Source organism: Ananas comosus, linkage group 6, assembly GCF_001540865.1.
Source record: "Ananas comosus cultivar F153 linkage group 6, ASM154086v1, whole genome shotgun sequence".
In the NCBI taxonomy this organism is placed as follows: Eukaryota; Viridiplantae; Streptophyta; class Magnoliopsida; order Poales; family Bromeliaceae; genus Ananas; species Ananas comosus.
Genome location: NC_033626.1, coordinates 12,719,387 through 12,744,861, shown reverse-complemented (window position 1 = coordinate 12,744,861; position 25,475 = coordinate 12,719,387). Strand labels below are relative to the sequence as shown.

The 25,475-nt window shown below is 39.9% G+C and overlaps 3 protein-coding genes and 1 long non-coding RNA gene across 7 annotated transcripts; 1 reads left to right on the top strand and 3 right to left on the bottom strand.

Moving 5' to 3' along the window:
• Positions 1,250-1,683, bottom strand: LOC109711736. Its single transcript, XR_002216674.1, has 2 exons — positions 1,583-1,683; positions 1,250-1,464 (listed from the first exon to the last, which is right to left on the bottom strand). It is a non-coding gene; the product is annotated as an uncharacterized LOC109711736 (long non-coding RNA).
• LOC109711735 lies at positions 2,885-4,465 on the bottom strand. Its single transcript, XM_020234930.1, has 3 exons — positions 4,278-4,465; positions 4,111-4,177; positions 2,885-4,007 (listed from the first exon to the last, which is right to left on the bottom strand). Exons 1-3 carry the CDS (start codon positions 4,350-4,352, stop codon positions 3,169-3,171), a joined length of 981 nt encoding a protein of 326 aa, XP_020090519.1. The 5' UTR covers positions 4,353-4,465; the 3' UTR covers positions 2,885-3,168.
• LOC109711733 (DExH-box ATP-dependent RNA helicase DExH15 chloroplastic) lies at positions 6,592-16,873 on the top strand. Of its 4 annotated transcripts, none has more exons than XR_002216671.1 (16): positions 6,592-7,143; positions 7,673-7,848; positions 8,116-8,229; positions 8,682-8,790; positions 8,878-8,964; positions 9,382-9,500; positions 10,532-10,706; positions 10,835-11,434; positions 11,520-11,798; positions 12,019-12,225; positions 13,352-13,705; positions 14,215-14,451; positions 14,806-15,026; positions 16,085-16,184; positions 16,289-16,419; positions 16,542-16,873. XR_002216671.1 is itself a non-coding variant. In XM_020234927.1 (16 exons), exons 1-16 carry the CDS (start codon positions 6,625-6,627, stop codon positions 16,638-16,640), a joined length of 3,543 nt encoding a protein of 1,180 aa, XP_020090516.1. In that variant the 5' UTR covers positions 6,592-6,624; the 3' UTR covers positions 16,641-16,873. The 4 variants fall into 4 exon arrangements, 1 of the variants encoding a protein (XP_020090516.1); XM_020234927.1 differs by having other exon boundaries at positions 16,273-16,419; XR_002216673.1 differs by lacking the exon at positions 16,542-16,873 and having other exon boundaries at positions 16,071-16,184; positions 16,289-16,414.
• On the bottom strand, positions 19,172-23,890 carry LOC109712145 (formin-like protein 16). The gene is made up of 3 exons (XM_020235569.1): positions 22,826-23,890; positions 22,297-22,753; positions 19,172-20,690 (listed from the first exon to the last, which is right to left on the bottom strand). Exons 1-3 carry the CDS (start codon positions 23,724-23,726, stop codon positions 19,322-19,324), a joined length of 2,727 nt encoding a protein of 908 aa, XP_020091158.1. The 5' UTR covers positions 23,727-23,890; the 3' UTR covers positions 19,172-19,321.

Genomic DNA, 25,475 nt, shown 5'->3' with positions numbered 1-25,475 from the left:
AACGCACAGGTAGAACTCCTCGGCTATTGTTCGCAGCCCAATGGCACGCAACGGGAAATATGATGCAGCCTAAAGCTCTTTGGACCACTGGATATGATTTTTATTATATCACAAAAGCAAATGATTAAACAATAAAATAGCGAAAACATAATTCCTAAGCATAAAGTAATATGATTATCAATGCCCAACAAACTGAGAGGGACAAAAACCGCACATTAAAAAACACAAAAAGGATTTAATGACATCGCACATTCACCGACACATAGGATAAGAAAAAAGGCTTTTCCTTTGCATTAAAGCATTATTCAGAACAATACCAGCACAAAAAAAGAGCCTTTTCCTTCGCATTGAAAGAATTATTCAGTGCTCCGAATTTAGAGCATCATTTGATCAAGGGCCCCTCCCCTTGGCCCAAGGAGTGAGGCTCCAGACCAAGAGGATGCCCGAATTTGGAGAACCCAGCATTACTCACTAAACAACTGCTCCCATCCAACCATGCACAAAACAAAGATAAGCAGTTACTTTCACCCAGCTCCGTAACACACGCTTGAATCATTCAAAATCAAACCCTAAAATACAACAGCAAAGTAGCAAAAAGGATCTCTCTCGGGGCGGGGTGAACGGAGGGAAAAAGGGGACTGTTCTCCGATATTAAGTCACCCTGTTGTCATGAAGATTCAACACCACTACATTGCGACAACCAACTTTCTCAGCTGATTAGCCGATTCATGTTTCTTTATTCTCAAAGAACAAAACATTCTTACCATCATCAGACACCCTATTGCAGACAAAATTAAATAGCGACTACATGTAAGTAAAACTTAAACAAAATAACCAAACAGCACGCAATATCCTCTTTTGATCAGAACCGATACACCTGATGAAGGAATTTGGGATTGCATAAGCCATTATACAAGGGATAGACCCAAATAACTCCTATGCGGCTTGGACTGAATCAGATGGCAACCACCAGTGATTTCATTTTCTGTTATTCATCCTTCTGGAATTTGATGCTTAGTATGATGCTTTCTACTGGTATAAACATTGGCAGAACAAGAATTTCAATTGAAATTCTGGGGTAAAAGAAAAAAGATATGTATTTCTCATAAAACCGTATTTGTCATGCATCATCAACCACAAAGATATACCATACAAAGGTACTTTCCAACTTCATCAACATTATATCGGTGCCACAGATCTATTTAATGGGCAACTAAGTTATACCATGAGATAATGTTTGACAGGGAAGGAGAAAAATGAATTTAACTTCATTACTATATAAAAGAATTTCACAAATTCACCAACCTCTGAACCAGTAGCATATATGTAATTAGTGATTTTCTTCTTTTTTTTTGACTGTCAAGTAATTATACTGTGCCTCATAGAAAAATAGGGTAATTCTTTGTTCCCACGAAACAACAGAGGCTACAAATTTTGCTGATTGGATTGCCATCAGTAATGCTACTGCAAATGAAAGCTGATCAGGAATGTTGCTTATGAATGAGAAACTGATAGAAAATAGGCCTTGTAGAATATCAATACAAAATAGTGCACAGCAAATTGAAGTGCTTGATTGTAGTACCTGTTTGAAAGCCGTCTCCGTAGCTTGAATTGTACACGTGTGAAAAAACATTGCTGTAATGTACCGGACCTGTTAGCAACCCTCGATGGAGATGGATGGCTAACCGGGATGATGGCGTGACCAACCTGATCCCAATCGCGATCCGATGAGACCTCGGATTGAGGAGCGTGAATTGGGAGATGATGGGAATGAGGGAGAGACAGAGAGAGATACAGAGAGATGAGGGTAGGGATTAGAAGTAGAGAAGAGAGAGGAGAATTAGGGAGCTTAGAAGCAAAGAAGGGTTTCGAGAAGGATTGGGGAAGAAGATAAGCAATATTTCATTTCATCGATAGATCCCTGTTCACATTACACTTTGATATTTATACTACTTGGTGACTTGAACTGAAAGGAAAATTAACTACTATCTGAGGCCTAAACAGCAAAAGTGCTAATATGAGATATGGGCCTGATGGGCTGCTAATTCTGTGGTAATGGGGCCTCCGTTGGCTTGACAAGTCCATGAGCATCATGTAATCGGGTGATTGGATATCGGGCTCGACCTTATCCGCATCATCCGCTACCCGGCGGGCCTTGGGTTCGCTAATTGCACCCGATCCGAGGTTCGGCCCGCCCGATCCGCCTATAAACGGGCAATCGGCGTCGGACTCCTTCTTCTCCGCATCATCCGCGACCCTGCGGGTACTGGGTTCGCGTTTTGCCTCCGCTCCGAGATCCTGAAGCTTCGATCCGCCAGTCCTCTTCTTCGCCCCAACTCCATGGACTCCATCGGACATCCCAGCGCCCTCTCCGAGCTTTGAGGATGCCCTAGCTCCGTCGTCCCCACCAGAGCTCCGCCCGGACCACCTCTCGCCCGACTGTTCCGTCAAGCTCGCCTGAGCCCTTCGAAGACGCTTCTCGTCGGCCCACCTGCCGCACCTCCTCCTCTCCACCTGCTGCTGCCACTTATTCTTCTTCTAGCTAGTAAAACTGCTACCTTTACTCCTCTTCTACATCTAACTACTAATGCTACTACTACTTCTACCATTTATTCTTCAGGGTTGTTACAATTGCCACCTGAGCAACTTCACACAAAGACAAAAGACTAAAAGAAAGGAACAAAGGAAAATATAAAACACTTCATAATCAGAGAGGCAATAGGAGTTAACAATGTGAATTAACAATATAATGGACTTCAAATGATAATAGAGCCATAAATATACTTAAAAAAGTTTGCCGACTACAAATTGGTAGATCATCTTGACAAAGAAAAAAAAAAAAAAAGAGTAGAAACTCCACTTAAGGCGAGGAAGGGAAAGCAGATATCGCACTAATATTGTATAGCTAAATTTTATAAACTCCATACTATTAACAAGAAAATATCCATTCTGCAAACATATGCACCACATATCATGTAGGAGAGCACCTACTAGCACACACAAGTTACTAATAGACCACTCCATAGAGCTTCAAACCCTATGCATATATTCAGTCTCTTTTTCTTTCCTAAAACCAGAAACTTTTGTAGTTCTAGTATACTGATAGTACACATCCCACACAACAGCCCAACAAGAACAACTACGATACTAAATCATATCCCTCAAGTTTTAGTATCTAGCATTCATGCTACAGGATCGGAGCAATTGCATCGGTAATATAGGCACTGCTGCATTAACATCAATCGACCCACTCGGTATGTGATCATACTGTTTCCTGCACCCAGGGCACCGCCCATCCTCCTCGAGAATCCTCTTGTGACAAAATAGGCAGAGGCGGAATCCACAAGAACATGGGCAGAAGCTCGAATCAGTCAAATCAAAGTCCTCGCAGCAAATGGGGCAAGACAAAGGCAGAGGCAATATGCCCTTCTCACTAACCGCTCCGCGAAGCCTCCCCATGCTTGAAGCAAAGCCTCCCTGTTTCAATATACTGGGCAAGCTCTGAGGACGGAAAGCATCGTCGGGCCTCCACGCTCCGGGTGCGCCCCACACAGGCTCTGGCTTCAACGGGGGCCGACCTGAAGGAGCACATATGGCGACATGGGAAGCCGTGGGCCCTGTGGTATCCACCGCGACGGTGGCGGTTTGACGGTTTTGGCTGTTGATGGCTGATAGCGCATCTGCGACCGCTTCCCAATTGTCACCATTCCCTCCGTCCTCGTCTTCGAGAAAGTTAATGCTTCTCTGGCTGGACCAGCTGCCGCTGCTCCCACTGTTAGAACCATCGGCGGGACTTCTCTTACGAGACCGATCATCATAGGATCGAGAATTGGGGCTTTGGATCGGGGAATCCAAATCACTACTCATTTCCTGTGGGAGGTCCGATCCGTCCTGCTCCTCCTCTCTCAACCTGATCGCCAAATCACTCTTCACCATTTGCGGGCGGGGCGGAGATGCGGTGGAGGCGGGAGATCCCGCACTTGATGCTTTTCCATCCTTGCTCTTCACTGCACCAAGATCATCAAAAATTACATCAAAAAAGTCAGGAGAAAAAAATAAAAAAACATTTTGCCAAATCGATCATGAAATTTTCGAAACCGAACAGCAAACCTTGAGAGAGCCACTGCTCGCGCCTCGCATCGAGCTTACATTGCTTCAATTTCGCCGAGCGATTGCCCTAAGAACATAAACAACGAATCGATCAAATCAAGAGATAGATCGAACTAACGATCGAACACATCCTCGTAATGAGATGTTGAGTAATCCGATTCTCCTACCTTCTTCTTCTTGGAGATGTCTCGTGGGATCGAAGCATTCGCCGAGGCGCAGTTCGCCATGGCATCGTACCCCATGATCTCCTCCTCTCTCTTCTTCTCTCTCGCACGGTGAAGGAGATGAATAGAAGCCCTAGACGGAAGGGAGAGAGAGCGAACGACCCAAAACGGATGACACGAAAAATTGCCCTCTTTTCGGTTTCCCCCGCTCTTTAATTTTCGGAGTGGACAGCGAAGGTAACCACCGTGTACCTGGAATTCCGAAATTGCCCCTGCTATTTAGTGTTAATCTTACAAGTTACAGGGTTTTTTTTTTAAATAGTTCTTCTAAATTTTAATTAAGAAATATAATCTTTTAATAATAATTATTTAGAAATATATATTTTTTAACTCATCACGCCAAAATCTTACTGATAGATGTTGCATAGTATTACTTAAATAAATACTTCATAGTGTTTATAATAATTTAAAAAATATAAATAGATAAATGCTAAATATAAATAATTTATCAGTTTTATTATAAAATAAAAAATATTAATAAAATTGTGAATTATTTATGTTTTTTTTAGAATGATTTGCTTCTTTCATTCTATTCTACATAACCTCAAACTTGTAACAACGTAGCACTAATGTGATAAACAATAAAATTAAATTCCAAAATAAATTTTTTAAGAGTTAAACCACTAAATATAAATTTTTCACATTTATTATTAAAAAAACCATTTTGCAAATAGCTTGGTGGGTAGTTTAGTGTGTTAAATTGTAGTTGATCATGAAACGAACTCAAACTCCCAAGCAATGTTAGGATAAAATTTGAAAAAACTGCTATTTGTACACTCCTTCGTAGAGATGTATATCTTACAGATCTAAGAATTGATAAAATTTTTTAAAAATTTAGTAAAATAAAAATTTGATAAAACAAATGAATTAATAAAAACACAAAAGATCTATAGATGCAAACTTTATACTTATAAATGAAATGCATGGATAGCATGGTTCTAAACTTTATACTTTCTTTTGCACAAGTGGAATAAAAATCCACGCTCTCTCTTCTCTCAAATTTTCATAGAATTTTTTTTTTTTTTGAGAAAAAGGTAGCACGCTACCTACTTCATTTATTGAAAAAATGAACTAAGCTACAAGAGTGGGGCAGCTAGGACCCCGGATGCGACTAAAAAAAAAAAAAATGTTAAGCAGGGAGAAGTAAATCCCACTCCTTCACTAACAGCTGAAGAAATTGGATAGCTTGCCCAAGGATTCGGTTGGATCTTCTTAAAGATCGAATTGTTCCTAATCTTCCAAGTGGTCCACCAACAGTCTATTAAGTCGGTTAGTCTGTTTCTTTTCATAGATTTTCATAGATTTTACCAACCGTTCCTAGAGCAAGTGGCAAAGGATCTGGTGGTTGGTACCCGAGACCCAAGTTCGAATCCTAATTAATTCACGTTTCTAGCTAAGTTTATTTCTAAATGAAATAAATGAAGCGGGCAACGTGCTATCTCTCTCTAAAAAAAAAGAAATAAAAGATTTTCATAGATTTTCATAGATTTTTTGGACGCATGTTTAAATAGATAATTATCCTTTTAAATTTAATTTAGATGTGAGAAGTAATGAAATTTAATTCTTGTTGATTTAATTAATGGGCCTCTATTTGGTGGCAAGAATTATATGGTAGATCGGGTCAACCTCCAAATTTAGTAATCCAATTATGGGAGGGATCGTTGCTTGTCTCATTACATCAGATTATGTGTCTTCTCTAAACTATTTGATTGATAGGAAGATTCTAGATTATAAGTTGTTGATTGGATTGTTTATTTGTCCCATGTCCGAGGTTTCGATATACAAGATTTTAGATTAGAGTACCGATTCGATGTGGAAGATTCGAGAATAGAGTATCCAACGTAATGCAATTGATTTGCAATGTAAAATCTCATAAGATTCATACGTTTGTTCTGATCCACTACTTTACTTACTTTTTGTATGTTTATATTCGTGGTTTTACGCCAAAAATATATAGAATGCGTGAAAAGAAGCATTGAAATTACTAGCAATTTTCTCAAGATTTTGGACGTTCTTTATAACTGCCTCTTTTGTAATGATGTAAAATCACTTGTGGATATTGTAAAGTAGAATAATATGCTATTGTATATATTATCACTATGGAAGTGTTGTTTGTTGAAAAAAATAAAAAAGCCCACGAATTATCTTCATTTTGGACCGTTGTATTTTCCGGGCATCTCGAGTTTATAAAGCCCACGAATTATCTTAAAAGAGGGAAAAAATAAAAAAGAAAGCCCACGAATTATCTACGCTTCCTTTGCTTACCACTCGTCCGTCTCCTCTCCCGCCCATGCACTCTCTCGCTCCACCCCCGCCCTCTCATTCTTCTTCTTCCTCCCTCTTCCTCTCTCCCTTCGTCCCCCTCCCCTTCTTCTACCGCCCCTTCCGAGATCTAGGGTTTCGGCGCTCGAAAACCCTCGGACCTTCTAATGCGAGGAGGCTCCTCCTCCTCCCCCTTTCTCGCAAGAACCCCTCCGACGTCGCCTCGCCCCTCAAGAACCAGTTCTCCGATGGCGAAGAGGAGGAGGAGGAGGAGGAGGAGGAGGACGACGACGAAGACGACGACGATGGAGAGGCCGCGGAGGAGTACGACGTTGGCGTATTGCTTGACGGATCGGAGGAGGAAGGCGAGGAAAGAGAAGGGGGGAGTGGCGAGCTCGACGTTGCGCCGGGACCATCCCCTCGATCCGAGGAGCATAAATCGCATAGGGTGGAGAGGTTGATCACGGAAGTGAGAGAATTTGGTCAGGAAATAATTGATTTCGAGGAGCTCGCCGGGATTTATGATTTCCCCGTTGATAAATTCCAGGTACATTTCCAATTACTTTTGATTTGCGATGGTTCTTTTAGGAATAGTTCGTTGAGAATATAATTTTAATTATATTTTTTATTGCAGTTATCAGTGTGTCTTGAATAATGGCATAGTTCAATAGAAAGATTGGCAAATTTTATTGTATAGTCCCTCAAGAAATATATCAATCATCTTTGCCTCTTTCATTTTTTCTTTTCCAATAATTCATCTATCATTCCTATCATGGTTCTCGAGTTGGAGCCAAGAGAGCATAATGTTTAATTATAATTATAATTCTTAGGGAAGGAAGACCGGACTTCGAGTTCTCGATTGCCTTGATTCGACAATCATATTTAGAATGCTGTAGGTTGTGTGTAATAGTTTGCGGACTTTCAAGATCGCTTACTAAAATAATTGTGCTGGAAACCTTTTCTTGTTCTTCTTTAATTTGTTCAAATGACTGTTAATATGTAAAACAAGGACTATTTTCACCAAGTGAGGCTCATCCTTTTCTTTTCCTCTGAACCCTTCCTGCGTTCTTGTGTAGCGGTTGGCAATCCAAGCTTTTCTAAGAGGCTCATCTGTTGTAGTTTCTGCACCGACGAGCAGTGGGAAGACTCTAATTGCAGAAGCTGCAGCAGTAGCTACTGTTGCTAGAGGAAGGCGGCTTTTCTACACGACACCCTTGAAGGCTTTGTCAAATCAGAAGTTCCGTGATTTCAGGTATGGCAAAAAAAAAAAAGAAGAATCAAGGGCGACAAAGGGGCGCAACCTTTGGTGTTAGTTGAGGAAAAAAAAAAGAAGCAAAGACAAGAAAAAAGGACCAAAGGAGCCATACTTTGTTGTTTCAACATATGCCCATTTGCTTTCTCCATATGTATTCCTTACTATTACTTTTTACCAGTAGTTCAGTAGGTCTTTGACCAAAGTAATGGCTTGAAAATGGTAAGAGATTTCAACAATTAATTGATTTTTCTGCAATCACTTCAGGAGGACTTTTGGCGAACGTAATGTTGGCCTTCTAACCGGAGATTCTGCAGTCAACAAAGATGCACCAATACTTATAATGACTACAGAGATTTTGCGCAACATGCTCTATCAAAGGTAGATCGCAGAGTATGTATTTACTTGGTGCTCTGTGTGGTTGATACAGGATCCACTTTTATCGCAATAACAGAAAATAAAGAAGTCTAACTAGAACTGTTATGCAGCAAATTATTTTAATAGTTTTTTTTTTTAATTTTAATCACGCTGTGAAACAGCTTTAGACAACACTAGGACTTGATTTATCCTCCTTTAATTTTTTTTCTTCTGTTTGAAAGAATCTTTGCACAGGCAATATAAAAAATACTTGATAAATGCTGCCAATACAATTTCCTCTATTTTCGTTGCTCTGAAAATCAATGTTTTAGGCTCATAAGTGTTTACTATGAAGATTTCAATTATAAAGTTACTTTGTTAAATCATATAACATGGCTTGTTTTTGAATGAAGTGCATATGCTTTTTGATCAGTTATCATTTTAGATTTGATTGCTCACATCTGCTTGTTCTGCAGTGTTGGTATGGTTTCTTCTGAGAGTAGATTGTTTCATGTTGATGTGATTGTTTTGGATGAAGTACATTACCTCAGTGACATATCTCGTGGCACAGTATGGGAAGAGATTGTATGTTACTATAATCCTCTACTGTCATTATCTCACTATTATTGATTCTTGTTTTAGACTAACTAATCTTTTTATCAAATTGTTTAGGTCATATACTGCCCGAATGAAGTCCAGCTTATTTGTCTATCCGCAACGGTTGCAAATCCTGATGAACTGGCTGGTTGGATAGGGCAGGTAGTTGGATTAATTTTAAATACTTTTATGAAGCAATATCAGCAAATGATGTCTCTCCTCATCGTCATCACCTTGGTGGTTCATTTTATAATACAGCTTTATTATGGAATATATAAACTTTGGTACTTTCTTCTAAACTTTCTTTTATAATCTGAGAACATTATAATATGCTTGTTAGTTAATATAAAGATTAGGTGTACCTGTCCTTATGGTGAGCTATTTATAAGACATGAAACTATAGTCAGCTATGAACTGTGTGGTAACACTATTTCTTCATTTTTACACGAGATAGCAGCCAGGATTTTGTCTTTTTGTACTTTAATATACCAGAGTTTTGGCTTTATGTACTTTAATTCATACATTTCTTTTGGTGCTTCTTGGTATAAGCTGATTATAGGTTTTTCACTTGGGTATCAGATCCATGGTAAAACAGAGTTGGTGACATCCACCAAACGACCAGTTCCACTTATCTGGCACTTCTCATTAAAGAATTCGCTATATCCACTTCTTGATGAAAAAGGAAAGAAAATGAATAGGTATTTTCTTTCATCTTTCTAAGTTTGTTTGGTACACTAAAATGATTTTTAGATACATGAAACCGCATTGAATTTTAGTTCGTTAATTGCATACATCATGTATCTTTCGGACTTGCACTTATCATGCGGGCTTAAACAGCTATTAAATGCACTGTGTAAAGACAGGTTATTTTCCACTGCGCATTTGGTCTTGATCTGATTACTTGCATATTTATATGTTTCCCCCACTATTGAAGTTGGGAATTACATGATCTTATGTTTAATTTCTGGTTTCTTTTGTTGAACGTGAATTTCTGTATCCTATGGAGAAACTGATTGGTAATATTTTCGACTATCCAAAAATGTGTTTGGCAGCGGATATGGATTTTCCTAGCCTCGAGTTTTGGTTACAACAGTAACATGTTCTCTTTTTCATTAACAAAATGGAATTCCTAATGTCCTGACAGCAAATAAAATGCTTGAGTTTGAGATACTATAGACTTCTAAGTAATTTCCTTCTGCCAGATTTTGTAGGAAACTTGATTTGTTTGATCTATCAATTTTTGTGCATTGGATGACTTAGTCTATCATGCAAACAACAAAATGTTCTGTGTTACTATGAGTGTTGCCTTAATGCTTTGTTGACATGTTGGTAGGGTTAGGCAATAAAGAAGTCCCACTTAATACATCAGTTTCTGTAAAAACCTATGCCAGCATTCTATTTGGTGTCATTCATTATATTTACATCAAACTGATCCTTTTGCTTCTTTTCAACCACCTTTTATATGCTGCAGCATTCATAGTAAACATTTCCTCTTGGATGTAGCAATTTAATTGTGCGTTGTCTTATTGTGACTCCTAGTTTCTTATTTTGCTAATAATTGTTTATGGAGTCTGTGGTTTAATATTTGTTTTTGGTATATAGCAGATCAGGCATATTGTAAGAAGATCATCTTATTGGTTAACTTGGAGTAATTTAAATAGTATGTATATCTTCTCTCATCTCAGTTAGAAAGGAACCTACCTAATAATTTCTGTTTATGTTGATATAGGAAGTTGTCAGTTGATTATTTGCAACTTGCTTCTTCAAGAAATGAATCATATGATGAGAAAGGAAGAAGGAGGTTTAGAATGGGTAAATCTGAGCAAGGCTTCAATGGCACCTTTCGCCTATCTAGACAGGCACAATTGTCAAAGAATGACATTAATACTATACGCCGTTCACAAGTATGATCCATTTTCCTTGAAGCTTTTCTTGTCTGATCTTTTATTTAACAGAATTTTCCAATCTTTGGAAAAACAATGTTAATATGCAAAGATCGCTAAGAACGTTTCTTTTTGATCATGTAATTCAGGTTCCTCAAATACGTGATACTCTATCGCATCTTAGGGCCAAGGATATGCTTCCAGCTATTTGGTTTATATTCAGCAGGAGAGGATGTGATGCTGCTGTTCAATACCTTGAGGATTGCAAGCTTTTAAATGAGTGTGAGGTTGGTGAAGTTGAACTCGAACTTAAGAGGTTTCGTATGCTGTATCCTGATGCTGTTAGAGAAGTTTCTGTGAAAGGCCTTTTGCATGGAGTTGCTGCACATCACGCTGGTTGCTTACCACTATGGAAGTCATTCATCGAAGAACTGTTTCAGCGTGGCCTTGTTAAAGTTGTCTTTGCGACTGAAACACTCGCTGCTGGGATTAATATGCCTGCAAGGACAGCTATAATTTCTTCTCTTAGCAAGAGAGCTGAAGCTGGACGCACACTTTTAAGCCCAAATGAACTGTTTCAGATGGCAGGGCGGGCTGGAAGAAGAGGTATTGATAAGGTCGGGCATGCAGTTCTCCTTCAGACTCCATATGAAGGAGCCGAAGAGTGCTGCGAGCTTCTCTTTTCAGGGCTTGAACCACTTGTTTCACAATTTACTGCTTCATATGGAATGGTTTTGAATCTCCTTGCTGTATGTATTGTATTATTTTAAATTTTTCTTCAGGATTCAACCTGTTACTTGGCTTTTGTATAATATGCTAAACTATGTTACGCAGGGTTCAAAGCTTACTCATAAATTGAAAGAGCAAGGTGGAGTGAAGGCTTTGCATTCTGGAAGAACACTTGAAGAAGCTCGAAAATTAGTGGAGCAAAGCTTTGGAAATTATGTTGGCAGCAATGTCATGCTTGCTGCCAAAGAAGAGCTTACAAAAATAAAATATGAAATTGAATTTCTTTCTTCGGAAATTACGGATGATTCCATTGACAGGAAATGCCAAGAGCAGTTATCACAGCAAGAATACTCTGAGATTTCTGTTCTGCAGGATGAAATAAGAGTAACATTTTCTATATCCACTTTGCTACGTTATATTTTAAATGGTCAATTTTATCAATCAATTGGTTGTTTATTTTTCTTTATAAAATGGTAATGCACATGTACTGCTGTTAAGTATTTTCCCCATATGTTTCACCTTTGGATGTATTTAACAGTTAATCTTGCAAAAGAATTTAGTGACACCTGTAAATTTTCAATATCCCTGCACTGTATTTTTGCAGGTGGAGAAGCGATTGCGGACTGAACTCAGAAGAAAGATGGAACTAGAGAGAATGACTGCATGGAAGCCACTGTTGGAAGAGTTTGAAAGAGGCCACCTTCCATTCATGTGTTTGCAGTACAAAGATAAAGAAGCAGTTCAACATGTTATCCCTGCTGTTTTTATTGGACAGTTCAACTCCTTTTCTGCTCCAAAGATAATGGAAGCGGTGAGTCAATATGCATTTCCTAGTACAGTGTATCCATAGTCTTGATAAAAGAGTTTGATGATGTTAATTTGCCTGGTTCGGCTGGACTACCAAACTTCGATGTCGCGGTTGCCTGTTAATTATCTTAACTTGTTGGGGAGTTTCAACATGTGATAGTTCTTTTAGCATTTCTTGTCCCTTTAAAGTTAGTGTTAGCGTAGCTATCAGGTGAATACTTTCTATATTTTGAGTTTTAAAATAGTCATTTTTGGTGCTATATGTCTGTTTGGCCTGGCTTGTAGGACAACTTTTCTTCAAGAAACAGAAGCAGAGTCAGTGAAAAAGTTTTCCGAGATCAATTAGTATGCAGAATCTCATGTTGGGCCAAATAGGACCTAATTAGTATGCAGCTGCGCCAAGGCAAATTGTGATTGAGCTTATAATCTGGTGATGTGCATAAATCTGTTACTAAAACAAATTTTGCCACAATGTTTTGTTTCTATATATAGTTATATATTTTGAAGCATTAAATATTTATGAAAAAAGTATAAAGATTTGGAAACATCCTGAAATCGTGTTTATTCCTCAAGAAGCCTAGAAGCTAGTAATAATCAAGCAAGGACATAAAAGCCACCATAAAAACCTAGTATGTTTATTTGAAAATAACAACAAAAATAATCAGTAAGTTCATACGACCTCCTACTGCTAGTCAAAGTACTAGTTGTAAAGAGAATCACCTTTATATACTTCAGTTTGATTATAAGGCTCCATCTCTCTTGAGGTTTAGCTGAATAAGATAATGAGAAAATCTCTTTCTTGAATATCACAATAATTGCTTAAAAAGAGCTTTCTAAGAATTTTTGAAGATCTTTTAACACTACATTTATTCACCAATCTGCTGAATTATTCACTTCTTTGTTCACTATAATAGTGAGCTCGTCCATGTTTAGAAGCTGTTCAGAGAGCTAAGCATTTCTACTGGAATTTTAATTCACAGACATTAATATTTCTGTTTCCTCAAAATTTTTCAAACGAATTTCATCAATAATAGTCACTAAATATGAATTTCTGTGTGTGATTTTGTTTCTTTTGAGTATCAATCGCCCTTTTCCTCTCTCTTAGCGTAAACAATTTTTGATTTTTGCAGCTCGGTGTAGATTCTTCTGTACCTGATAAATTGGAGTTCGATTCTGGAGACGTAGAGGATAGATATTGCAGGCCAACTTATTACGTGGCTCTAAGTTCGGACAACTCATGGTATATCTTTACAGAAAAATGGGTTAAAATGGTTTATAGGACAGGTCTACCCACAGCCTCTTTGGTTGAGGGTGATCCGTTACCTAGAGAAGCTTTGAAGCAGCTTTTAATGAAGGAAGAACTGCAATGGGAAAGGCTTGCAGGTTCTGAGTTTGGGTCCTTATGGTGTGCAGAAGGATCTCTTGATACATGGTCTTGGAGTCTTAATGTTCCAGTACTAAGCAGCCTTTCAGAAGATGATGAGGTTAGGCTTCTATCTTCATGATGATCTAATAATGTGTTGCATTAAAATAACTGTTTTTCTATAACTGATTGATTATCTAAGAATTAACTTTTTCATATACAGAATCATAGTTTTGAAAGAAATGAGGTTTCCTTTAGTCTAGGTGGAAGGCACCATACCTGGTGCCTTGGGCCTAGGTGTTTGAGGCATGCCTTTTCAAATTATGTTTGTGATATTTTGGTAGGGCCCAAGGAGGATAAGTTTTTTCTTTCAATAAGCCTTTTTCTATAAAATTTACATTAGGATAAAATATTGGAAGTTAATCTGTCACTCTTAATTTACCCATGATAGTGTTTCGTAAATATGATCGATATTGCTAGAAATTAGCCTTCACAATTATGCTGATATCTGAAAGCAGTCTTTTAAGTTCATTTTCTTGAAAGCAGTGATTACAACTGGAATTTATATAACAGTTTTCCGAAACTATATATTTGCAATCAATACATATCATCATGTTTTACTGTTTCCAGGTGAGATATTTGTCCCAAGCATACCAAGATGCTGTAGAAAGCTACAAGGAGCAAAGGAGAAAGGTTTCACGGTTGAAGAAAAAGATCACAAATACTAAAGGGTTTAAAGAATTTAAAAAGATTATTGATATGAGAAATTTCACGAAGGAGAAGATTGAACGCTTGGAAGCTAGATCCCGTCGTTTAACTAGAAGGTTAGAGCAAATTGAACCTACTGGTTGGAGAGAATTTCTTCAGGTATAGCACTCTTCTTCTTTTGTTGCTTCATTGCCATCCACATTTATACTATTTATAATCCTGTAGGAGAAACAATAGCAGTTATTTCTATTCAATTAATCTTGCAGCATTCTACATGTGGATATATGTTTTGATCGAACCTTATAAACTATGCAATTGTCACTAGCACGCATGCATCTATGTATTATTACAGTCACATGAATGTATGATAGATTCTACATGCATCTACTATTGTCAGGAATTCTATTTACTGCTATATTTTATTGTTTCCTTTTGTGTGCATTTGTTTCTCATATTTTATTCTGCGCCACTTAGAAGACTTATCAGTTTTAGTCTTATGGTTTTATGCACCAGATCAGCAAAGTAATACAAGAAGCCCGAGCTCTAGATATCAACACCCATGTTATATACCCTCTGGGAGAAACAGCTGCAGCAATCCGGGGAGAAAATGAACTTTGGCTCGCTATGATTCTTAGAAATAAAGTTCTCTTAGAATTAAAACCAGCACAACTTGCAGCAGTATGTGGAAGTTTGGTCTCAGAAGGAATTAAACTTCGGCCTTGGAAATCTAATAGGTACATGTTTGTGCCAAACACAAGTTTTCTGCATCTTTCTTGCTGATAAATCATATTATCTGCTAATCTTAGGTTTGCTTTGTCATTTTGTTTTATGTCTTGGACACTTTATTGATTCTATGTGACGTGCACTTTAGCCTGGTAAAACATGGCCTCAAAGTGCTGGTAAAACCATATCATTCACTGTTGATAACTTATGGAAGAGTAAGAGGTAAAATATGATGAATCACCCCCACATTGTTGTTGCTGAGAGAAAAGAAATCTTGGGTAACGATGATAATGATGCCAATTTTTTATTAAGAAAGATTGGAGAGCTTTAATGTATCTTTGGAAGTCATCAAGTGTTTGGAGATTGTTTACATATGATGTGCTTTGTGATATGAGTACAGAATGAAGATGTTTGTTACACTGACAGGATATGAATTAAGCTGTGTTCCATGAGGAACTTATAAAATAAGCAAACATAAAGCATTTGCTGGGGTAGACTCAATCTTTTTTTAGTTATTATATTGCTACATATTACAGGTGCAGATTAAAATTGCCTTAGAGCTGCACAACTTCTAGGACATGAAAACATAATAACTCTTGCAACCCGAACTACGAATGAATATGGTTCCATCACTATGGTGATGCTTTTAGTAACTTCCCATCTAAGTTAAGAGGCATGAGGTGCCATTCTGGAACAAAACTATTTCCTTGTAATCTTTAATGCTTGTAGTACCACATGATAATAGAGTAGGTTATCTTTTTCGGAATATCTTAGTTACCAGGTTAGAGCTATAAATTTATCCCACACCCTTCACAGGATTCTATTCACTAGAAACACCAAATAAGGAATGACTTCACAGTCTAGTCTCGGGGCTGCCTGCCATAGTTATCAGATGTCAAGAGTTGAATGCACTATTGTTTTTAATAGGAAGCATATTACTACTAATGATGCATTTGAAGTTATTTTAAAACTACTTGTTGGATGTTGCTTGCAAAAATTTCAAGAATATCTGGCGAACCCATTATTCATTGAGCAATATGTTTGAGCTGATCCAGCTCCATACTTGCAGCTATATATATGAACCATCCCCTGTTGTAATTGATGTTGTAAACCATTTAGAGGAGCAAAGGAACTCTCTTATACAAATCCAAGAGAAATATGGGGTAAAGGTTAGTAGATAGTTTCTGTCCTTCCTGTTTGCTTTCAGCTTAGCTGTCAATGTCGTTAGTAACAATGTTTCTGATTTTACTTTTAAAGATATCCTGCGAATTAGATAGCCAATTCTCTGGAATGGTTGAGGCTTGGGCCTCTGGTTTGACTTGGAGGGAGATAATGATGGACTGTGCGATGGATGAAGGAGACTTCGCGCGACTTCTACGGCGGACGATCGATCTATTGGCTCAGGTGTGTGCTGAAGATTACTGCATTCTTTTCAGAATTCTGACAATATTTTTGGATATAACCAAATAATATTGGAAATTTTTTTAATATCATTAATGCTCACTATTCTGCATGATGTGATCCAGATTCCAAAGTTGCCAGACATTGATCCGCTTGTCCAGAGAAATGCACTACTTGCGTCAAATGTAATGGACCGCACACCCATAAGTGAGCTTGCTGGATGAAGTATCTAAGGTGAAGTTTACATTGTTTAATGCAAATTATTTATAATCTGTATATGTTGTAATTTATTCATTTTTTTCCGCATTTCAAATTTATATGTTTTCCACGATGAGCAATCTTGATGTAGGCAATAGCAAGGTTCTTCCTATTTCCTTTTCAATTTTGACTTCATGGCTGCTTATGCGAGTTACTGAAAATCTCATACTAGTATTCTGATAGATAAATTTCCGGCTTAGCAGCTGCTAATTGCCATTAGTATTAGCTTACTGTTTATGGAAGTGAAAACATATTGGAAATGCACTGGACTTCTAATGTGGTGTTTTAGGAAGGGTAAAATTCAAATACCACTCATGTGATTTCGCACTTTCTCACTTTAGTACCCTATAGTTTAAAGTGTATTAATTTAGTATGCTGTGGTTTTTTTTTTTTTTTTTCGTCAATCCTTCCGTTAACTTCTCGTTAAATCATATACAAAAAATTTTAGATACCTCACCTATAGTTTATCGAATATTTACTTTAGTACCCTTTAGTTTTAACTTTGTCATTGGTTTAACGAAAAAAATTAGTGAAGTGGATAATGAAAAGAGAAAAATAAAATCACACGGTACGAAAGTGATATACTTTAAACCACAAGGTATTAAAATGAGAAAATGCGAAATCACAGGGATGGTATTTAAAGTTTTTTTCTTTTAGGAATGGATGGGAACGAAAGGCAATGATATTTAGTTTCTTCCCTATGGTTCAGCAATAAGATTTTGTGCTATAAGGAGATTGATTTTTTTCTAACTGTAGGTTTACCAACATTCACCTAGTTACATGGAAACATATGGTGATAAGAAAGATTTACTTCTCCACTTTAGAAATCTTGTTACTCCACGAATGCAGAGAATGTTTTGAAGCTTGAAATTTTAGGGTAACATGGCCGTGCTAGCAATATCCTATCCTGGAGTCAATTAACTATCTCATGCCATTTTCTTATTGGTCATAAAAAAAATAAGCTTCACCAAGGCAGCATTTGGCTTGTTGGATTCAATTGAAGACTAGTGAAAACTGAAGGAAAATTGAAGCCGATAGTGGACATGCACGTAGCGAAGCTTAAAATTTGTCAGAAAAAAATTGTGGCCAAGAAGAAACATCCGAGAGTTTTGTAATCTTAGTCCTGTGCTGGTCGTTTTCCTGCATTTCTTTGCCTATTTGAACGTTGCTCTAGCTCCCCCTGGATTATGTTTATCTTTTAAATGCTTACTTGGTCAATGTCCGTGAAGAAATAAATGATGCAGCTAAGACAGTAAGGTGACTCTGCCAAGTCATCTAGATCATATTTTAATGCAGTCCGAAGGAGAGGAAGAAACACTGGTGAGTGTTCTTATTTGTCCAACTGTTTCATTTGGGTCTATCTGTTTCGTTATTTGTGTGTAGAGAAAGTAATGCCTTACTGCGTTATTTACCAATTGGAACTCGGAAAGTCTTGGAGATATAAGCAGTCTTAGTTTTAAGAAAAATATATTAGTTGTACACCTCAAAAGTGGGTGTTGATCTTATACTTCCCATCCTACATATATCTTGCTGAAATTTCAATATATATTTTTTTAAAGAAGAAATGAAGAAATTAATTGACCTTTGGATGAAAAGGGTATAAAATTTACATAGGTAGTGTTGCTCATTATATTTTATGTAAACCCCGGTGATTCATATTGGGTAGCAAGCTGCTGAGCCTAGGTGGATAAATTTAGGGTAGTATTAGTTGCTGTTGGATTGAGATATTTTGGGTGAGTGGTTTTGGTTCATCAGATTACTGTATATTACATTATAATTAATTAAACTGTGAAAATGAACGGTTGAAAGGGCCCAAGGTGGGAAATTCGAGTTCGAAGGCTAGTGTCTGTAGGAAAGGAAGTCGAATTGAGTATAAATTAGCGAGGTGCCAGTTAAGGTGTCCTCCGAAATTTTATCAGTTGGGAAATTAACCTAAGACCAATTTTATCAGTTGGGAAATTAATCTAAGGCTTCGTTTGGGATTGCGGGGAGACTGCGTTACGTGTGGTGAGAAACGACGATGGAAAAATACTCTATTTGTTTCCGTACGTAATATTGTGTTCCGCATATCGCGAGCTGTTTGTTTTCGTACGTAATATTGTGTTCCGCATATCGCGATGAGTCGGTTACGATATATTTTCTGCGGTCCCACCGGAGAACGTAGAAGCATATCTCTATATGCTTTTTCCTCAACTCCATTTTATCTAATAGCGTTAGATAGAACTCAATACCAAACTAAGCCTATGACCAACTTAGAAAAGTAGTAATCTAGTATTTGCTATATCAGCTATGCCTTACACGAAACAGCTTTAGAGTTGCGCACGTATTGCCCCATGATCAATTAACGGACGAGGTGGTTAGGAACCAAATCCCTTCTTTTGATATTTAGAGGTATGCAAAGAATAACACATTTATGCTGCGAGCTTTATGCAAGCCTTCACCATATCATGGAAATGAAGCAGTGTTTGCACGCTCTGTCAAAAATTATATTGCACAGTAAAAAAAAAAAGAAGAAAAAGAACAAATTCAATCCACAAATTTTACAGAGAAAGAATGCAGCGTCATACTGTATGTACTTAATTTACACATTTATCAAGAATCTACCAAAAACAATCTCCACCTTCCCTCTTCCTCTGAATTTACAGATTTACCCCTCCTCGTCGCTTGAGTCGGATGGTGAATTTTCCGACATGAAATGCGGTGGCAAGTTCGGAAACCTCGCCATGATTCTCCGTGCACTATCTGAACCCTCCGGCATAGCCGTCCCCTTCGCCGAACCCTCTGGGGATGCCGTCCCCTTTGCTGACGCTGTTGCTACCTGCGGCGGTTTTTTCTGTTGCAGACTCCTTGCTATATCGACGCAGGCCTGATCCACCATCCCTAAGAAGTCCCTCACTATCACAAACAGCTGCAGCGGCGGAGCGGATTTGTCCTTCGCCGCCCCTGCCTGGTAGTATTCTGTCGTCCGCTTTACAAGCTCCAAAATCCTCTCCTGCTCCCCTTTCACTGTCACGATCTCTCCGTCTGCCGCCTCTACAAAGCCTCTCATCTCCTTAACAAACCCATCGCTAATGCTGCATGTGCTCAAGAACTTCTTGATCTCCGCCACCCGCCCTGCGAGTGTGCCGCATGTACCAATGAGTGCGTCGTAGTCAATACCTGCAGCCTTCTTCACGCTGGCGAACTCTGTGCTCAGGCCTCCGACTACAGGGAGCCCTAGCTTCATGTACTCTCTCTCCCTTTCTTCCTTTCTCGCAGCTGCTGTGCTGCTGTCGTCGCCCTTTCTAATGCTGCTTCCGGATCGCCGGAGGCTGTAGTTGCGGTTGACGACACAGTGCTTGCCCTCTGACCGCACAACTTCCTCGACAACGAAGTGGAGCAGTGTGGTGCTCCCGTCGGTGCTCTTCACATCCGACAGCTTGCACAGCGCGGTCAGGTTGAAGGCCTGTGCGTTCCCACGTGCTGTTCCGGCATTCATACGATTTCCAGCCTTAAGCACAGCCTCAAGGAGCTTCAAGAAAAGCCCGCGTGTCCTCAGCTCCTTGCATGCTGATTCCAGTGTCTCGAGCGACCGCTTTAGGTGTGCGATCTCGGTCCCGTAGTTGGATTTGAAGAGCATGGCATAGATGCGGGTGAAGGGGGAGGGGACAGCCCGGAGGAGGTGGAAGAGGAAGGACTCAGCATCGGCGAGTTTGGACGGGTCGCCATCGAACTCTCTGACTGTGGACTCTTCCTCCTTCGTCGGGGCGAGGCGTGAGAGCTTCTCTAATGTTTCGAGGCTGAGACCACGGCCTTCGAGAAGAGCATCCAGGATTTCCTGGCGGTTGACGGCCAGCGAGCGGAGGACAATAGCAATGTTCTGTGACTTGCGGGGATCGAGAAGGCAGATTTGAGTGGCGGTGGCGGCAGCAGCATTGGAGGCTGACGAGGCGGGATTCGAAGAGCCGGCCCCATTTTGGGGTTTCCGGTTGGCGACTAAGGTGCCGAAGAGGGCCTCCATGATGTCCTCATCAAACCTGTGATGATCGGGGAATAGTATGAGAGTACGTACAAAAACATTTTGAACAGTAGTAGGAGACGACAATTAGGCCTGGCGATAGAATGAACACGAGAATAGCGACCTTCACTTTACCATGTTAATATTGCTCAGATAATTATCAACACGGGACCCAACAAATGTCCCCTACTTTCGAAAGCTGATAAAAATGAACTTTCGAAAGGCAAAAAAATCATTTGCTAGAACCTACTAGACGAATTACAGACCAAACATCTAATTATTTTCCATTGGGTAGGCCCTGAATCAACAAAATCATCCAGAGACGAAGCAAAATGCTTGAAAATGTTGTTCTCCTTTCTACCATTTTAGTTTACTATGAAACCTTATAGAAAAGAGAAAATATAAAGTAAACACCCTAAAGAGTAACACATACTCCTTTTAGCACATATAAACCGAGGATCCCCTTTAGTTGTAATTTTCTTCTTTTTTATTCGGAACCCAATGATGGTGCCTATTGTTAGGTGACTGAGATCGTTTGACCCGGTTGGAGAAGACGATTGAAATAGTCGCACCAATTTTTTAAATTATTATAATCTTTGGCAGCATCCCTCCAATAAAAGATCCATGTAGACCTTAAAAAAAACTCATTGTTTCTCTCCACAGTAAGATGATAAGGATTATAAAGTTCTTTATTTCAGGACCAGGCCAAACTGCAGAAAAATTCTTCAAGAAAAGCTAAAAAAAAAAAAAAGTTGATCTGTCTTGTCCTTATGATCTAAATCATGAAAATCAACTTATATTCTTCACAAACCTCGAAAAAAATTTTATTCCATAGACTATATTGAATTGCAAGATGAATAAATGGCATTTCAATTCTCTCATATATAATCTTCCATGAGGTGTTTCTTTTTCTTATTATTATTTTTTATCCGGCTAACTAAGCTCTAAAGTCCTCTTATCCGAGTATTTCCTGATAACGTGACACGCCAATTTTGGGCGCTGGGTCATGAACTCATGATATAATTTGTATGTCGCCGCTCCTCTCACACTCATCTCGTGTTAGGTTTCGTTCCATGGCATTTTAAGTATCACGAGGGAAATAATATCATTCTACTATGAAAGGTATTTTTGACCATGTAAATTCAATTTGGGTATTAGTGTATATGATTTTTATTGAAAAATAATTATTTCAATTTTAGTAATGAAGTCTGACTATTATACTCTATTGAGTGTAGGATTTTTTGTACTTATTGATTTGCAGTTTTTATTTTTTATTTTTTTTACCATTCTCAGTCGTTAGATTATATTATTTAACCAACTACTGACTCAATTCTAGTAATGAAGTCTGACTATTATTTTAATTTCAGTAATGAAGTCAGACTATTATACCCTAATAAGTGTAGAATTTTTTGTACTCGTTGGTTTGCAGTTTTTATTATTATTATTTTTTACCATTCTCACTGGTTAGATTATATTATTTAACCAACCATTGACTCAATTCTAAAAAATCACTACCATTCTAATAGGAGATCGCTATTATCCTAATCAAACACTTTGCGCATTAATTAAATTTAATTAATAATAATTTGATAAGAAAGGAATGAGAAATGATTAGGACAGCGCACCTGAAGGAGCCGTCGGTGATCCGGTCCCACACCATTGAATGATCCGCGTTCGCCGGGTTCACCTTATCCCAGTGCAGCGGCTTCAGCTTCTTCTGCGGCGCCCCCGCTCCCGCCCCCGGCCCTGGCGGAGCCGGTGGCCTACTACTAGAAGATGACGCCCCGGCCCCTCTAAGCGGCGGCGGAGGCGGCGCCGCCGCCGCCGCGTTCTTGCTCGCCCCTGATGGTGGCCGCGGCGGCGGAGGCGGTGGCGGAGCCCTAGCCCCTGGTGGCGGTGGCACCCCCGTAGGCGGAGCCCTAGGCCCCGGAGGTGGCGGGGGCGGCGGCGTTGGCGCCCTAGCCCCCGGAGGAAGTGGAAGCACCGGAGGCGGCGGCGGTGGNCACACCATTGAATGATCCGCGTTCGCCGGGTTCACCTTATCCCAGTGCAGCGGCTTCAGCTTCTTCTGCGGCGCCCCCGCTCCCGCCCCCGGCCCCGGCGGAACCGGGCGCGGGGAAGAGGACGAAGCTCGTCCCCGAGTGGCTCAACAACCCCCTCTGGTCCTCGCCGCCGCCCTCCGGAGAGGCGGTGGCGGCGGCGCAGCCGCCGGAGCTGACCTTCCGGGAGGCTGCGGAAGTGGTGGCGATGGCGGAGGAACCACGGAATTGGCGACCCCCGGCGGTGGTGGCGCGGAGCTCGATGTTCGCTCCGACGACGACGAGCGGGCATGCGGCGGCGGCGGCGGCGGCGGCGTCGCCGTCGAGATCGATGAGGTCGAGCTCCGATTCGACGCCGCCAACTCTTGGTGGAAGATCGCCGAGGACGAGTTGAGCGAGCCGGGCGGGATCAGCGGCATCTCCTGATCCCGCACGCGGCGCCGCCGCCTCTCGTCTCGCTCCCCGGCACCCTCCTCTCCCCCAGCTCTCCCCGCTCCCGATGGATCCGAAACCCTAGCGCAGTGCGGGCACCTCTTCGGGTCCTCCCTCTGGAACTCCCTCCAGTAGATCGCGTCGAGCCCGCTCTCGTCCATGATCACGCCCTTGTGCGCGGGGCTCCCCCTCGGCCGCTCCCGCTCCACCCGCGAGCCCTTCTTCGCGAAGGGGTTCTCCCGCGGCCTCACCTCCTTCTTCCTCGCCGTGCACCGGTAGAACGCGAAGAAAGCGATCGCTGAGAGGGCGAAGCTGCTCGCCGCGGTGGCGACCACCGCCTTCGTCACGTCCTTGTCCTTGTGCGTCGGCGCCGGCGGCGGCGCCGATATCGGAGGTTGCGCCGGCGATATCGTCGGAGGCGGAGGCGGCGGCGGCGGCGGTGGGGGGTTTTTGAACGCCGGGGTAGAGATGGCGGGGAAGAAGGTTTGGATATTCGATTGAGCCGCGGTGAAGCATAGGGAGTAGGAAGAGAAGATGAGGAGAGCGAGAAGAAGCCATGGACGAGCTCCGATCGCCGAAGCCATGGAGAAGAAGAGTCGGGGGAAAATGAATTCCGCGAAGAAGCCAACGACAAAGTGAGAACGGGGGAATAGGGTTTTGGGGCGAAAATATTTTTATTTGTGTTATTAATTTGATTTGTTCGCCGCTTTGATTCGGTTGTGTGTTGTATTGTTTTCGTTTCCCACCGTCTCTCTCCTTCGCCCTGACGGGTTCAAAGCGGGACGAGCGCGGTAACTTTGCCGCTGATGAGCCTGGTGGGGCCCACTCCTCGCTTCTAAAATGACGAAAATACCCTAACCGTGTGGACCTATTTGTTAAATAAGGGTGGGGTTGGCGCGGGACTTTTTCGGTCAAAATGGATTGCCGCACGCTCCGTGCAGGTTCCGGATTTTTTGTATTCATTGTTCGGCTCAACCACCCAAAAGAAATCCAATGAATTGCATTTGCATCCAAAATTTTGTGATTTTTTAAACTATAATTAATTATTTAGTAGAGGGAGTCAACACCGGCCTAGATGTTTGGTGGGAACTATTTGTTAATATCTTGTTAATGTATCTTATATCATATATATAATAATTACAACCATGTAGAAACAAGCTTTGATGCAAAGCAAAGGTAAGATTATGCGCCGATTCTTATCAAAGCAATCACATCCAATCTGATTAAACTTATTTATCAATAATAATTGAATTTAATCCGTAACCCGTCTATTTTGAAAAAGTGAAAATTACCGTGAATATAAGATAGCACATCGTCACTTTTTGTAGGCATTAATTAGCATTCCTCCTAAGTACTCTAACACCGTCAACGTGAGATTATTGGTTGGGTACGTTAAATTGTACCCCGAAAAAGGATAGTACCGTACTTAGTCTATTATTAGTCAGAATAAATTAAATGTTCTATTAATTGAACTTTAAACAAAATTAACAATTAATTGAACTTTAAACAAATAATAATAATTCTTAAGAAATTTCAGTCATTTCTCCTTACATTCATGCAGGAGGTAGGTCGAGTTTTACCGTCACGTCGAATGTATTATTGACTTGTACGTAAAATAGTGTATGTATATGTGTGATAAGCTACCGCGTAAACATTTGGCGATAAATGTCTACTCTTTGTATTAATTCATTTTACCCCTTCCCTAATTTGATTCCGACACTATAGAGAATAACCTTATTATTAAGAGCTTTACTCCACTGGGCTAAACTTTTTGTTTGAAATAATGAATAAAATTACGTTACATGTAGTGAAAAGGTATGGAAAAAAAAAACATTTACTTTTGCACATGATTGCACGTTCTTCATAATATGACAATGACGATTCTACTGAAAAATACAAAAGCATAACATTATAAACTTTCGCTCTAAATTGGCCGTCGGCTGGATTTTCTTTTGTTCATCCTTTGTTTATTTTGAAAAAAACTGCATATGCTATTGTACATAGTATTTGCAAATCAATTGTACAGACAAAAGAATTACAATATCCAATTTATTTAAGTTTAATTAAAATGAAATTTAAAAATAACTTTCTAATCGAAATTAAGATTGTTCTCAATATTTAAAAACTAACGTGCGATGTCTATCAAGATTTATAAAGACTAAGATATGAAGTAAGAATGTGTAGAAACTAACTTACAACAATTGAATAGTATACAAACTAGTAATACATTTGTCCTCTAGAACATATAAAAAATTATGAAAGAAAATAAGCAGAGGGAGAACATATTTATTAAAGGGGGAACTTCAAATACCCTTGTGTGATTTCACACTTTT